At 43.7% G+C, this 16,861-nt stretch overlaps 1 protein-coding gene across 2 annotated transcripts in view; it reads right to left on the bottom strand.

The window, feature by feature from the left end:
• Positions 1-463: 463 nt before the first annotated feature.
• Positions 464-16,861, bottom strand: part of LOC141153986 (Fc receptor-like protein 3) — a 41,029-nt gene continuing 24,631 nt past the window's right edge. Inside the window, exons 8-14 of one of the 2 annotated variants that reach the window (XM_073639334.1) lie at positions 11,603-11,884; positions 5,037-5,363; positions 4,615-4,743; positions 3,982-4,059; positions 3,453-3,521; positions 3,092-3,129; positions 464-2,434 (exon numbers count right to left, since the gene is read on the bottom strand). In XM_073639334.1, the coding sequence (XP_073495435.1) occupies positions 2,300-2,434; positions 3,092-3,129; positions 3,453-3,521; positions 3,982-4,059; positions 4,615-4,743; positions 5,037-5,363; positions 11,603-11,884 (1,058 nt within the window). In that variant the 3' untranslated portion in view covers positions 464-2,299. The remainder of the gene's footprint in view (positions 2,435-3,091; positions 3,130-3,452; positions 3,522-3,981; positions 4,060-4,614; positions 4,744-5,036; positions 5,364-11,602; positions 11,885-16,861) is intronic. The other variant, XM_073639335.1, reaches the window with a different exon arrangement.

Genomic DNA, 16,861 nt, shown 5'->3' with positions numbered 1-16,861 from the left:
CAGGAGGCACCCCAAGGCATAGGGGCTGGGACTGGCAGTAGGATGCCTTGCGGTGGACAGCCGAGCTCGATCCTTATGAAAGCTTTTTAACTGCAGCAGCTTTAGTGGACGCTACTGGAGCTGGAATTACGCGGCTGCTGGCATGAGACTTGCCCTCCAATAGATCCTTGTAAATGGATTTAAAGTGTATTCATTCAAATTAGAGAGACAATTTAAATTAAAAAGCTTAGAGCTGCCTCCACCACAGGGGGGCTCGCTCGACCCACCAGCGGACAGGCACCAGTATTGGGAGAGGGGGGCTGGCCGTCAGGGTTCACCGCGGCTCTGGCACAAACCCGGCGACACGGAGGTGGCACTGGCAGGAGCGGACTGAACGTGTCGGCTTCTCACTTTTTGGATTTTAGAAGGGCATGACATGCCTATATCTGTGTCTCCCCCTCCTTTTACTCCTCCACCTCTTTTCTTTTCGCATGACTACATGTACTTGTCACTTTTCCATGTGTTAGTTGTGTCTTCAGAGCAGTTTGTCAGCTTTTGGACATCTTTGAAGGTGTTTTCTATGTGTTTCTATGTGTTTTTGTTTGCCTGCCATTGGTTTTAACGGTGTTCGAAGGTGTTCGACGAACAGTTCGACGAACAGTTCGGCGAACACACGGGTGTTTGACGAACCGAACCGAACTCGAACACTACGGGGGTGGCTCAACACTACTGACGACACACAGATCTACCTCTCTGTACCCGATATCTCCTCCCTACTAACCAAAATCCCACAATGTCTGTCCGCTATCTCATCCTTCTTCTCTGCCAGATTTCTAAAACTCAACATGGATAAAACAGAATTCATCATCTTTCCACCTTCTCATTCATTCCCCCCATCTGACCTATCCATCAACGTCAATCGCTGCCCACTCTCCCCAGTCCCGCAAGCTCGCTGCCTCGGGGTAACCCTGGACTCTTATCTCTCCTTCAAACCACATATCCAAGCCCTTTCCACTTCCTGCTGACTCCAACTCAAAAATATCTCCCGTATCCGCGCATTCCTCAGCATAGACTCTGCAAAAGCATTAGTGCACGCCCTCATCATCTCCCGCCTTGACTACTGCAACCTCCTGCTCTGTGGCCTCCCTTCCAACACTCTCGCGCCCCTCCAATCTATCCTAAACTCTGCTGCCCGACTAATCCACCTGTCCCCCCGCTATTCCCCGGCCTCTCCACTCTGTCAATCCCTTCACTGGCTCCCGATTGTCCAGAGAATCCAGTTCAAAACCCTAACCAGGGCATACAAAGCCATCCACAACCTGTCTCCTCCATACATCTGTGACCTAGTCTCCCGTTACTTACCTGCACGCAACCTTCGATCCTCACAAGATCTCCTGCTCTACTTCCCTCTTATCTCCTCTTCCCACAATCGCATATAAGATTTCTCCCGTGTATCCCCCCTACTCTGGAACTCTCTACCCCAACACATCAGACTCTCGCCTACCATGGAAGCCTTCAAAAGAAACCTGAAGACCTACCTCTTCCGACAAGCCTACAACCTGCAGTAACCATCGCTCCACGACCAGCTCTACCCCCACCTACTGTATCCTCACCCATTCCTCATAGATTGTGAGCCCTCGCGGGCAGGGTCCTTGCTCCTCCTGCACCAGTCGTTGACTCGTTTTGTTAAGATTATTGTATGGATTTTTGCTATGTATACCCCCTTTTTCACATGCAAAGCACCATGGAATAAATGGCGCTATAATAATAAATAATAATAATAACTCAGGATCAGTACAGGATCAAAAATGTAATGTATGTACACAGTGATTGCACCAGCAGAATAGTGAGTGCAGCTCTTGAGTATAATACAGGATGTAACTCAGGATCAGTACAGGATCAGTAATGTAATGTATGTACACAGTGACTGCACCAGCAGAATAGTGAGTGCAGCTCTGGGGTATAATACAGGATGTAACTCAGGATCAGTACAGGATTAATAATGTAATGTATGCACACAGTGACTGCACCTGCAGAATAGTGAGTGCAGCTCTGGAGTATAATACAGGGTGTAACTCAGGATCAGTACATATATGTACTGAAGAGAGCATACTATGTGCTATCTTTACCCCATGGGTCTTTACAAAGCTCAAGAAAAGCAGTTTAGCACCAATGTCTATTTACATTACTTGAGTCATCGTATACGGACTATATGGACATGTACAATGACTCAGGCAGCGAGCAGTGAATGTTATTAGACTGATCTATATACAAATATTCTTCCTTCGGAACTCCACATGTTAATGATCAGATGTTAGTGCTAATCAGCATTGAAGTTATTTGCTGTGATGTTATGGTAGATATCAGTGGAGTCAGATGTCTCGGGCGTCTTGTAGTCTGCTGTGGTTCGAGATGTGACATTGGCACACCCAACCTTGGAATACAGAACCGTGATCTGGTGACAGAAAAGAAATAACAAAAATTCTCAAAATAAATCTGTAAATGATTCTGAACATTGAAATGATACAAAGCTAAAATCAACAGAGAATTGTGAACTTGAAATGAGATTTCTATAATCTATAAAGGAAATATGAGTCTCACCAGTTAAGGTCTCATGGTATGGACCAGTGTTGGCCAAATGGTAGATATTGGTCTACCAGTAGACCTAAGAGTGTGGATTGTAGACAATGATTTTAGGACTAGTGGCTTTAAAATGGTGGTCGTGTGAAGACAACCAGATAAGCCTGTGCTTATGCTGTATTGGGCCAAATGGACATCATAGACAGAAGATCTGTAAGAGTGGCTCCTTCTCTAGTGGACTTGAGCTATTCATGTAACTATGGCTGATATCACCGTTATTGGAAAACCAGGGCATCTCAAATGAGAACATGGAATCATTTATAGCAGTGTTCTCAGGTCAGGTGACAGTCCCTGCTCGCTTGGTAAATTTCCTAACCTAGGCTCCGTAGTGAAAAAGTTGGATCAAGTCAACCGCATTGCATACTGCTATAATCTCATACTTCCGAGCATATGAGTAATTCTTGAACTGCACGTGCAGTGTTGTTGCTTTCTGCATAATTCATGTGACCATAGTACTCTTCTAGATACTTACATTATTTTCCGACACATCAGCCGGGTAAGAGGAAGCAGCTGAAATATGATAGGAAGAGAAGATAACCATCAGTGGTTGTCAGATTCTCCGAGGTGGCTACATCTTCGGCTCAGGGTCGAATTTTTGCTCCTTGGTCTATGGAATCACAACTGTGCCACTACATGCTATATTCTACCTAGTGGTCAGATAATGACCCCCCACCCACCAACGCCGACCCACATCTCTATCCAAAATTCCACTGATTATGGCTCATAACTAAAGGTATCAAGCTAAAGTATAGACATCAGATGATGCAAACATCTACATGAAAAATTTAAGATTTATGCCACCGCTTTGCATCAAGTTAGTAATTTGGACTGACCATGTACTGCTTTGACAGTAATATAGGTGCAACCTTCCTCTTCGTAGCCAAGATCCTTCCTTGTTGGTACTGTCAAAAAAGATGATTTGGTCAACCCTTTTGTTTTTAAAACTCAAGTTACAATGCAGATATATCATTGATGTGGTCATCTCTACTGCCAGAACAGACAGGAGAGAGCATTGTATAATGGAGGCAGTGAATGGAAAGGAAAAAGGTTAGTGGACTGGAATAGAAAGAGAATGAAAGAAAAGGTAAAAAGAATTGAAATAAAAAAAAGAAGTGAATGAAAGATAGAGAGATGGCAAAAGAAGTAAATGGAAGAAAAAGTGAAAAAAATGGAAGTAAAAGAGAAAGGGGTGGAAGAGAAAGTGATTGAAAAGGAAGGCAAAATAATGAGAAGGTAAAGCGAAAAATAAGAAAAGAATGAGAGGGAAAGTGATGGAAATGGAAGACAAAATAGAAGGAAATAGTAAAAGTAAACAAGTGAAAATGAAGGGAATGAAATTAAAATTTGGGTAAATTTTCTTACTATTTGCATACACGACTTCTTGGCCGGTAAATGTATTTTGTTCATTGACATCTTCATTATTCCGCTCTGTCCTCATCCCTGTGGAGGACGATTGAGAAAAGATTGGTTAGAAAATGGAAAGTATAAAATTTGGAAGGTGATCTGTTTCGTACTCCCTTTTCTGATTTAAGCTCAAGAATGTAGTTCAAAAATAGTGTTAGTGAGATATATAAGTCATATAATAAGGTAATGATGGCAAACTAAAGTAAAAGAATCAAGTCATAAGGCAGCGTTTATACATTATTGATGAATACTACTAATCAGCGTAGCTTCCCAAAATTCTAAGGCAAGCTGACTGAGTATGACCATCTCCTCTAGTCATTCAACACAACTGAGAAGTCAAAGAAATCAGTCTACATTACTTAAAAACAGTTAGGCGGTGTGTCTCCTGCCCATTGAGACATTATAGTGTGTCCACTAATTCCCCTTGCATAGTTTATCATATAGATGTTCTAATTTGAAGAGGGTTCTACATTACTAAAACTCTTTAGGCTAATTCGTAGGAAATTGAATGTGTAGGTATAAGAAGTAGGAAGCATTTTAAGACTAATTTGTGATAGTTTTGTTGGCTTTATGGATATTACTGATCATCACCTGTAGATGGTGTTTTGTTGTGACAAATTCGAACAGCATACATTTTTTTACGGCTTGTTATGATCAGGCCACCAACAATGGTGATGACCAACAGTAGAATCCCAAGCATTGACCACCAGATGGTATGGTCTGTAAATCAGAAGAAGAAAAGCCACCAGGCAATAAAAAAACTTAATCCTGATAATTATAAGTGGTTGGAAGCTTTAAAAAAGAGACAAATAAAAAAGAAGGTAAAGAAGATGACAAAAGAGTAGATAAAGAGGAAGTCAGAGAAAACAGGTACAAGCCAAAGCAGTAAAATATAAGAAGTTTATAAAGATAATATAGACAATGACAAACACAAAGTAGAAGACAATTACGTAAAGCACAGAAAAAGAAAAAGAGCATGAAAGAACATTATAAAACTGGTATTTAGCCACGACCTGTCTTACTGCCAGCACTCAACTCCAAGACGGTGATGTTTCGAATTTCACTGAGCACAGAGAAAGTCCTGCTGACTGATAGTTCATTTTTAGCATTACACTGGTATGTTCCTTCATGGTAGCGTTGAAGTGAATGTATGTACAAGACTTTCCCATTGTCTTGAAGTTGATAGAAGTCAGAATTTTGCTTCACCATAGTCTTATTGTGCTCCCAGGAGACAGAGATGGAAGTGCCGCGCCGAACAGAGCAGGTGAATGTTAAAGGTTCTCCAAGTAAAAAAACTTCACCTTCTTTATCTGTGGTGATGTTAATGTCTGATACTGGCTCTGTCAGAAGAAAATTGTTGAAAGTGAAATCTGATACAAGTGAATTAGTAAAAAAATATATATATTTGAAGGATTTGGGTATTAGGGATTTCCTTTATGCTCAATTTCAGTAGAGTCTGGTGGTTTTTCAGACTCAAAATAAAAGGGCCCTTACTATTCACTATCACTATTTACATATGTATTAAGGGATATATTGATATATTGAAAAAGGAGAAAAAGTGAGTATTGCGGCATAAAAAACATAATTTTATTCAATCAAGATTACATAATGGCAAATACAAAATATCATATAACATGATAGGAGATATAAAGTGCAAAGTGCCAAGTATCAGAGGGTCACACGGATGATGAGTCATGCAAATTGTGCGGATATAGATAGCTCCATATAGTCACAAATGACAGGAGTTGGAATATATATCAGGAAAGTTTTGTAGGGATAAATACTTAGTAGTATGCTGTTCAATGCTAATAGAGAGCTGTAAACCCCAAACGTATAGGTAATCCCCTTTAGTACTTATCCCAACCCCCTGTCATGGTCCGTCCAGCTTTGTTAGGTGGGCCACTGTTTGTTTATTTGCTGTTCTCTGTATTTATACAGTTCGTTATTGGCCCAAAATGGACTTTCGAGCGCAAGACACTACTTGGCTCGTGCAACTTAATGAGCTATCAAATGATGGGGATATGGTGGTGCCAGACTCAGATCAGGAGCAGCGGGAGAGCATTCTAAAGTTTAAGACATTATTAAAACGTAGGACCCGTACCTGGTGGAACCATGCCTTTTTAAAGAAATATATTGAGAAGTCTCTTATCCCCAGGGGCCTGCGTATACAAATTTTTCCTTCTTTTACAATCGACGATGATTCCTTTAAAGAAAAATGGGAAGCATTGGGTGACACTTGTTCCCTGGGGTTTCTAAATCTCCTAAAAGAACATAATAAAAAATCTCTCCTGGAGATGGAGACCAAAATTGATTCACTTCAGGGTCAGATTAAGAAAGAGATGTCTAATGATGAAATAAAAAAACTGAATGAGGAGATTGACTCTGAGTGTCAGAAATGGGTAAAAGAGATACAAATTACTAAGAGCAAAAAAATTCCAACGAGATATCCAAGATAAGCATTCTCATAAAGTCTACAAATGGAGATCACCAGCAAAGAGACCGGGATTAAGATCTAGGAACAATTCACATTCAAGTTCCAGATCTACATCCATAGCCTCAGGAACCTCTAATGAGGACCCTGAAACATCTAATAATTCTGACTCTCACGTGGGATCATCGATACAACCACCAGCACGGATCCAGACTAGACCTAATGGCAGGAGGAAACGCAGCACCCCATTTCAGGTTGGTGACCCTCAGGGGGGCTCCGTGTTGTAAACTTAACTACCCACACACTAACTGAGACCCAGATGGAGGTCCTAAGCATGGGTCTGTCTTTTGCACCTACTAACGCATTCGATTATTTTACGGCCCTCGAGGACATCCATCTGTTCGCTCGGAAACAAATATTAAAAAACTCCATTCCAGGTCGGGTGGTGATGCCGGTTCTATGATGGCGGCGGAGATGGAGGCCCTACAGAATCTAGAGGATCTTCTCCAGGAGCAGAAGACTCCCCCTACAGGTGGGTTACCACAAACAAGACTTCCGAAATCAACAAAATTCCCTCCCTTGTTTCTAAGCCGGGTGGTGGAGATTTTTGTACATTTGGTTGCGGAAGACTTCAAAAAACTCCCTACACGGAGAAAATTTGATAATTTGGCATTTGCACAACGTACCGCGATACACCGACTACAATCTCTTCATGATACTATCATCAAACCGGCTGACAAGAAATATGAGAGGGAGGCTCTGCGCCAACTTAGGGATAGGGAGACCTACTCTAAACTATCTCACAATCCAACGGCCTCCTTCTCCGTCGCCTTGCAGGGAATTCTGGCCGGTGCCTGTGAGCGGGGTGTGATAGATAAGGGGACTGTGAAGGCCTTGACTGTGCGCTTTCCCAAAACAGCCACTTTCTACTTACTTCCAAAAATACATAAAGACACCGTCAACCCACCTGGGCGTCCGATCGTGTCCGGTCTGGGTGGCTTATGTGGCCCCATTTGCCAGTACATCGATAGCCACCTGAGACCATTGGTGGAGACACTCCCATCGTACACCAAAGACACGACGGACGTCCTAACTATGGTTGACGGTGTCCTTTTGGAGCCTGGTACTATCATGGTCACGGCCGATGTGGAAAGTCTGTATACCTGCATCAGTCATGATCTGGGCCTAGCAGTGGTCCGTCTTTTCTTGGGGACCTCCGACCTGGACGGCCCGTCGCGTGAGTTTATCTGTGAGCTCCTCCACTTCGTCCTCTGCTATAACTACTTTTTATTCAAAGATACAGTGTATCTGCAGCTGTGCGGCACGGCCATGGGGGCGGCCTGTGCTCCCTCATACGCCAACCTCTTCCTGGGTGCATGGGAGAGAGACATTTTTGGCGACGAGGGCGTGCAGGGCGCAGACCAGGTCATGACGTGGTTCAGATACATTGATGACGTTTTATTTTTTTGGCGGGGGACGGTGGAGGAGCTCGATGAGTTCATGAGGCAGCTTAACACTAATACTCACGTACTCTCATCATCATCAACGCATGGACTTTCTGGACGTCACTCTGAAGGTAGACTCACACTCTTTCATCCAGATTGACGTCTACAGAAAGCCCACTGCGGTCAATTCTTTGGTTCATGCTACCTCGGCACATAACTCATCAACGATTAGGGCCGTCCTGGTCGGACAGTTCCTAAGGGTAAGACGTATATGCTCTACTGATTTCAACTTTGAAAAACAGGCTGCAGATCTGACTGATCGATTTAGACAGAGGGGTGCAGAAATAGGTGCATCGGCCGTGGCTATAGTAGGGCGCGCAGTACACCCCACAGCCTTCTTCTATACCCCGATCAACGGCATCAACATCAGACCCCTGAAAGGACCCGCTTCATTTCCACATTCAATCATGAGTGGGGGACTATGAGGCGGGTCCTCTCCTGACACTGGAATATTCTCAGCACGGAGCCCTCCCTGAGGGACCCTGTGGGTGATAACCCACTGATGACGGCCAGACGTGCCAGCTATCTAGGGGATCTTCTCATTTCCAGCCATTATGTCCCCCCTCCATCCAATCCCTTTGGGTCACGCGGTCCCACATTAGGTTCCTTCCCCTGTGGTCACTGTGTGGCATGCGCCAATGTCCTTAGTTGCACGTCTTTTAATTCATCTGATGGCTCCCGCACTTTTAAAATTTCTAAATTCATCTCATGTGGCTCAACCCATGTGGTGTATTACGCCACATGTGGTTGCCAGAAGATCTATGTTGGATTAACCACCAGAGAGATGAGAATTAGAGTGCGGGAGCATGTGCGGGACATTGGCGCAGCCAAATCAGTGACGGACCCCCGGGAGCTCAAAACACTACCACGTCATTTTAAAGCAGTTCACAACTGCGACCCACGCACTTTGCGAGTGCGTGGTATAGACGTGGTACATTTGGGCTCCCGGGGTGGGAATGCCAAACAACTTCTGGCCCAGAAAGAGGCCAGATGGATTATCACTCTAGATACTATGGCTCCGCGTGGCCTAAATGAATGTCTGGGATTTTCATCATTTCTATAATAACGGTTTCTCGTTTTCGGTGCTCTCCCGCTGCCCTCTTCCTGAATGTACATCCGGTTGTGGTGACGTTTTTAGTTTTTGTTTTTATCTTTTTTAATCCTCTGTTATGTCTTTCTTCACTTTCTATTAATAGTGCCATTACTCCAACAAGCTTTGAGTGCCCGACCTTGGCCCAGACATGGAACCTGGAACACGACCCATTTGAGCCGGAGGAGGTTCAGGAGATGCTTCCCCCCTCCCCTTTTTTATGATATGTCGGCTATTCATGTGAATCTGTTGTGTGTACTCTACATCTTTTTGTGCGGACATTTGCCTATTTCCTATCCATTTAACTATGGGGTTGGTATGCCAGTGTTCCTATTGAAGTATATATACATACTGTATATGTGGATGTGGGAGACAATTTGTGTCTTTTTATTCCCTTACTCCTACTTGACTGGTATGTCATCTCCCCTATGTGATCCCCCCTCATCCTTCTGATCTGCTGTGAATGCGGCGGCCGTTACCATGGCTGCCCACTTTGGAGTTGTGCGAATGCGCCACGGTCCTCCGCTCCCCCATGCCCACTCCCGGCCGTCTCTATGTCCCTGGGGCGTGCCTTTGGGTGCACTCCCGGGTGCGACCCTGGGGCGTGACGGCTTGGGTGCGTGCGGCGGGGGGGACTCCGGGCGCACGCACCACCAGACTCCAATGGGCTTCTTTGGTTTCCACGGTCACATGACTGGCCAGGGGCATATATAGTAAGGTCCTGTGGGTGCTCTGGGACTTGCGCCTCTTGATAAAGATTGGCGAAACGCTCGTCGGGGCGCGCCATCATCCTCATCACCACACCTGTTGGTGGGTCACTCCTGGGTGAGTTTAACATGGGATACTATACATGACAGGGGGTTGGGATAAGTACTAAAGGGGATTACCTATACGTTTGGGCTTTACAGCTCTCTATTAGCACTGAGAAGCATACTACTAAGTATTATCCCTACAAAACTTTCCTGATATATATTCCAACTCCTGTCATTTGTGACTATATGGAGCTATCTATATCTGCACAATTTGCATGACTCATCATCCGTGTGACCCTCTGATACTTGGCACCTTGCACTTTATATCTCCTATCATGTTATGTGATATTTTGTATTTGCCATTATGTAACCTTGATTGAATAAAATTATGTTTTTTATGCCGCAATACTCACTTTTTCTCCTTTTTCAATATATTCCTCATATGAGTAGGCAACAATCGGTCCAATATCTGGTACTTATGACCAGACATCATGGTCCGTCCAGCTTTGTAAGGTGGGCCACTGTTTGTTTATATGTATTAAGGGAGTTGACAAAAGCTAAAGATTTGTATGGATCACAATTAGTGATGAGCGATCATGCTCGTTACTTGAGATTTACGAGCATGCTCGGGCGAACACTGAGTATCTTCAGCGTGCTCGGTGTTATGTTTGAATCACTCTCATGAGCATGATTTGCGACTGTTTGACAGCTTTAATACATGTGAGGAAGGCCAAAGAAACAGGCATTCCTCACATGTATTAAAGCTGTCAAACAGTCGCAAATCATGCAAACGGGAGTGATTCAAACATAACACCGAGCACGCTGAAGATACTCGGTGTTCACCCGAGCATGCTCGCCGAAAGGGTTAACAGAACAGGCTCGCTCATCACTAATCACAATGATAATAATTGTGGACGATATCCTAGATGATTTACTGAATAGTCTATTGAGTTTCAGTTATAATAATAAGGCTACATTCACATTACTGGTGAAGGCACCTGCTACACATCAGTCTCGTCTTCAGGACTTAGTGCCACACCTTTTCACTACAGGGAACACCTGGATCCTTTGGCCTCCATCATATTCTAGATCCACCACATCTTGGCTTCCATTATGAACACAAAGAGTCAAGGAGTCCGAGGTCAAAAGCCAGGAGGGTATGTCATGAACGGGGGGAAGAGACAAAGGCGTAGTCAAGTAACAGTCCAATGTCAGTATACCAGGAGGGAAGTGGATCAGAGCAAAGGGAGCAGGCAAAATGGATGGTCAGAATGAGATCCTAAGATCAGGCAACAAAAAGATCCAAATGCAGAACACAAGGCACAGAGAGACCAACCACACAGAGCTGAACGCACATCTGGCAGAGGTCTGGGACTGGAAGCCCAGCTATAAGTAGCTTGGCAATCACCTGGGACAGGGAACACATGAAGGCAGCCCAGGATCTCCCAGTCTCAGATTGACTGGCCAAGCTGTCAATCAAAACACTGACAGCTCAGCATGTCCCTGCACCAGAATGGATGGCTGAGCTGTCAATCAAAGTACTGAAAACTTCAGCACGACCCTGCACTAGATTAACCAGATGAGCTGTCAATACCTGCATCCCAGACATATTGAGGGGTGGAATCGTGACACACAAGCCTCGACGCATAAATAAATAAAAACTTACCCAACAAAAAGTATTTATTATACAATTTATTAAGATTTCAGATTTTATTGGTATTTTCTAGATGCATTGTATGTAATAAATCGTAAGAACTTTACTCAAACTTAGAATACTTACACAAGTAACTACTGTACTTACCCATAACTAGCAAATCGACTTTCTCACTGTGTAGATGTTGAGTATAGACATCATTGTATGAAGCACAGTAGTAGAGTCCACCAGTGGTCAGTGACTTAATGGTAAGTTTTAGCTCCGCTGCCTTCTTTTGGATAACAGTAATATTTCTTAATAATGTCTCATTGTGATAGAACAGGTAATGTATCGGGAGGAAACCTTTGGAGGACTCGCATTGAAGAGCAGCCTCATCTCCCACAACCACCTTGTTTGGTGAGACCATCAGGTTGGGTTTATTTACGGCAACTGTGAACAAGAAAAATGTATTGTAACTGATTTACTTAACAGTTTTCTAAAATAATCAAATTTAGTCTTAAAATGTAAACAGAATTTTTTTTGTATTGCTATGTAAAGTGGGGAATACATTTTCAAAATTTCTGCAAACATTTTACCTAAATTTGATAGGATATCTTGAATTTGTGTCGTATGAAAATGCATTCAGAATATAAGCTGATTTCAGTTCATGTTCTACAACAATGTTCTAATTCTGAACTTTATCATCACTGCCTTTCCCAGAAGTCAAATTACTTCTGTTTTAAACAGTTTGATGAACTGATTTGTAACTTTAGGGCTGACATATTGAGACAATTTCCTTTTCTTTACTTGTTAAAATTACCTGTTAAGATATGTGTAAAGATCTGAGGTTGTGGGTTGTAAGTAATCACCTAGGCAGATTAATGATGCACCAATATTTTATTGATCACAGCCATGGTTATACAGCAATTCCAGGTAAATGGCCAAAATACAGTTCTCTCAGTCCTCAAATTCCCAATCTGTGTTCAGTAGTTCCACTGGCTTTGTATAAGGCCATACTCACTGTCTCCCAACTTTTGGTTGGCCCACAGATTTCGTATCTCCAGCCAATATAGTCTGTAGCCACAGTCCATGATCCTCTAGACGGCAGATAAAACGATGAAAGCCCAGGTATCCAGTAGCAGCAGTCCTTTTAAGAAAGTGTAAATCCAAACGACATAATCCATAATGGTAACATGTTTATCCATTCATCCTGCCAAGTCCACGGTCTCCATACTCATCCTTCAATTCTTCCACACAACTCTCACTAAAAACTGACTCTCCTTTCTTTCCATGGGATCAGTCCCCTCCCAGGTCAGAAGTGATCACCCTCCCCCTCAAGCATTCACTGTAAGCCAAAAAGCAATGAAGAAATTTCTAGAAGCCTTCATCTGAGACTGCCTGCAAGACCCCCTGTGGTGACGGCTCCACTGTGTCTCAATCCATGCTCACCTAATGAGACCATTGGCTGTTGAAACAATGGACTCCTGAGATAAAGATGAGATTAGTGGAATGCTAGACATTTTACAAGTGAATCTTACATACTGACAAGTAAGCAGAACTATATAAAACATAGCAAGTAAATCACTAATAATACACAATAATAATATTGAGAAAAATGGTGGTCCGTTGCTGGAAAAGTATCATAGTATTTAGTAAGTGGGCAGCTCCTCACATACCTCCCCCACTTTTTCAGCAGAGACACGAATATAAGAGGTCTCGCCTTTATGAGAACGAAACTTTGTATCATCCAGTTTCCTCAAAGCATGTCGTCCTTGCGAATATACTCCACAGTCCCCATTCAACCCTGGCGTATGTCAGTGTAATAGACATCTCCCGCTTCTCTCATATGGTCTTTCAGATCCTGCCAACTTCCCGATGGAAGAAGCCCTGAGACGAGGACTCTGTATTTAGTTCGCTGGATCAGGGGTCTGTTCCTTCCGCGGGGTTTTCCATATCCCCCCCCTGATCCCTGGTTTATCCTGGGAAGCTCCCCACGTGCCCAATGAGAACCAAACTTGTATCCATTGCTACCAACCCCAGAGTGCTGACACCCAGTTAGGGAGATGGTCACTTGGTGGCCTGGTAAAGGGAGCTCTGGGGGGATAGTATCTGGGCTGACGAGGGTGATGGTAGATCAAGTGTCCCGAAGTCCCTGGGCCTCCTCCCTGATGTAATTTACCTCCCTCAGATTACATTCCTTCATTGTGACAGTCATTGCATTTTGTGTATCACTCACCGCTGACATGTTGATATTGCTCCTTTCCCTATCGGCTGATGCAGTGTGAACCGGTCCTTGGCTTCCGGTTATGACATTGGCCCTGTAGTACACCAATCCTACTCCCAGATTGTTTCTCAGCAACACATCTACTGATAGGTGCCACACTACTCCTACATCCACCATTCCATGACTGTGACACCAGTCTAAATGTAGTCGGGCCCTCCGAATGTTCAAAGTTTCTCCTCCGGCTACATTTACTAACATACGGCTGCCGGGGACAATACATTGGTCAGGTACTAAATGATCTTTTATCAATGTGACTGAGGCTCCGGAGTCATGGAGCCCCACAGCCTCCACACCCTCTACCCAGACTGGCCGCAGATGCTGGTTAATAAACTCTAAGGTGTCCCATCTAGTCTGGGACACTTCTCCTTGTACAACATATGCCTCTTCTTCTTCCGGTAGGGGTAGTGGGATCCTCTCTCCCTCAGCATTCCAGCCCCATTGCAGCACAGTGTTCACAGGCTGGGGATGCGGATGATGTGGACTAGAACATTCCCGGCATTCCCTGGCAAAGTGTCCCATGCATCCACAGTTATGGCAGTTAAGCCTTCCTCACCCCAACACGGGCTGTAATTGGGGGCTTGGGCAACCTCCCCCTCTTTGTGAAGTCCGAACTCCCTTCCGTTTCTCCTCTGGCCAGTGCATGGGTTTCAATGGCCTCCCTGTAAGCTCCTGTTCCCGACTCACTGCGGTGGTACTTCCACGTTGCCCTGGTCGATTAGCAGACCAATCATCAGCCAATCTTGCAGCCTCATCCAGGCTGAGTGGTTTTCTATCTGCCACCCATTCTTTTAAATTACTAGGGAGCTTTGACAAATTGTTCCAGCATGATTATATCCATTACATGTACTGTTTCCTGAGCCCTCAATCCTTCTATCCACCGAGTGCATGTCGTACGTAGTGTGTTGTCAAACTCCCGATGTGTGGGTGCAGCGGGCTTGTCAGTCTCCCGAAACTTCCTCCGGTAGGTTTTCGGCGTGACCGCATACCTCTCTAGTAATGTGCTGCGAATGGTATAGTAACATCTCTGATCCCCAGAAGACAAGTTATTAAAAGCTTCTCTTGCTTTTCCGGTCAGGCCAAAACTCAAAAATCTGGGCCAGTCACTGACTGATACCTCATGCAGCATACAGAGGTTCTCAAATAACCGGAGATGTTCATCAATATCCGAGGTGTCCTCATTGAACTGTGGTATATCCCGATACCATAAAGATGCGGGCCCCTCTCTCCTGTTATCCACTGTCCTCTGCAATGGGGCGGGTTGTGGTACTGCTACATGCACACCCAAATATTTGCTTAACACTGCCGCCCGCTCTATCTCCGTAGCCCAATTTCCTAGCACTTCCAGCATCCCCCTCAACTCAGTCGGTCGATCTCCCACCATCTGGATGACAGCCCTGGGCTGTTGTCCCTCATCCACGTCTGAACTGACCTCCTAATGTGGTTGTTCCTGGTCCCAATCATCCAAGCGTTGCATTACGGTCGCCCGATTGTTCTCCGGCAACCACTCTAGTTCTCTCTCAGAGCAAAGGGCTCTCAGCTCCTCCTTCTTGAGCCTCTTGTAGATGGAGTCTGCCATTTCTTCTGCCAAGTCACCTCTCAGTAACTTTCCCTGGTATGCTGTCCAGAGATAGGTGATCCCACCTGCTGCCACCACTTGTAAAGATCTGAGGTTGTGGGTTGTAAGTAATCACCTAGGCAAATTAACGATGCAATAATATTTTATTGATCACAGCCATGGTAATAAGAAATTCCAGGCAAATAGCCAAAAAACAGTTCTCTCAGTCCTCAAATTCCCAATCTGGGTTCAGTAGTTCCACTGGCTTTGTATAAGGCCATACTCATTGTCTCCCAACTTTTGGTTGGCCCACAGATTTCGTATCTCCAGCCAGTATAGTCTGTAGCCACAGTCAATGATCCTCTAGACGGCAAATAAAACGATGAAAGCACAGGTATCCAGTAGCAGCAGTCCTTTTAAGAAAGTGTAAATCCAAATGACATAATCCATAATGGTAACATGTTTATCCATTCATCCTGCCAAGTCCACGGTCTCCATACTCATCCTTCAATTCTTCCACACAACTCTCACTAAAAAATGACTCTCCTTTCTTTCCATGGGATCAGTCCCCTCCCAGGTCAGAAGTGATCACCCTCCCCCTCAAGCATTCACTGTAAGCCAAAAAGCAATGAAGAATTTTCTAGAAGCCTTCATCTGAGACTGCCTGCAAGACCCTCTGTGGTGACGGCTCCACTGTGTCTCAATCCATGCTCACCTAATGAGACCATTGGCTGTTGAAACAATGGACTCCTGAGATAAAGATGAGATTAGTGGAATGCTGGACATTTTACAAGTGAATCTTACATACTGACAAGTAAAAAGAACTATATAAAACATAACAAGTAAATCACTAATAATACACAATAATAATATTGAGAAAAATGGTGGTCCGTTGCTGGAAAAGTATCATAGTCTTTAGTAAGTGGGCACCTCCTCACAATATGAGACTGGAATTCCTCCTTATATGCCGACCTCATAACTAGGAGAATCCATAATCTCAAATATATCCACTGTGTTGAATTCATAGAATTTTCTTAGGAAACATCTCCATTTCTCCATTCTGCTACTCTTATAGTTTTGTGGTTACTACTTACTGTACGTTCATGACATCAGGAGATTTTTCATTATATTACAAAAACAGTTGCGGCCTTACATTGATGACGTTAGTCTTATTTTGTGGGTCAGTATTATTATGTCAATACAAAATGTATGTACTTTTTTAAATGTTTTTCTACTGTTGCACAATAAATGGTGCTGTCTTGCCATATTCCTAGAGCCATAACTAAATTTCGAGTGACAAGAGTTAGGTGGAAGCTCAAATTTTTATGGGAAAATCTATCATTTTCATTGATACCATTTTGGAGCATACATTTTTTTTTATCATATTTTATTCCGTTTTTGCAGAGTCAAAATAAAAAAATACCATTTCTGGAACTGTTTATTTACAGTCTTCACTACTTGGTATGATAGACACAACGGAAGAGAATCTGGGATTCAAATTCGTCAGATTGCTTGAATTTAGCAGTGAGATTTTTTGAAACCTAAAGTTTATTCGTCTTTTCGTTAAAACTCCTCAGAATTTGCCTCA

Source organism: Phyllobates terribilis, unplaced genomic scaffold (genome assembly GCF_046119375.1).
Source record: "Phyllobates terribilis strain yellow unplaced genomic scaffold, ASM4611937v1 Scaffold_7__3_contigs__length_470593459, whole genome shotgun sequence".
NCBI classification, from domain to species: domain Eukaryota; kingdom Metazoa; phylum Chordata; class Amphibia; order Anura; family Dendrobatidae; genus Phyllobates; species Phyllobates terribilis.
The sequence above is the reverse complement of the archived record's forward strand: the minus strand, read 5'-3'. Positions and strand labels throughout refer to the sequence as shown.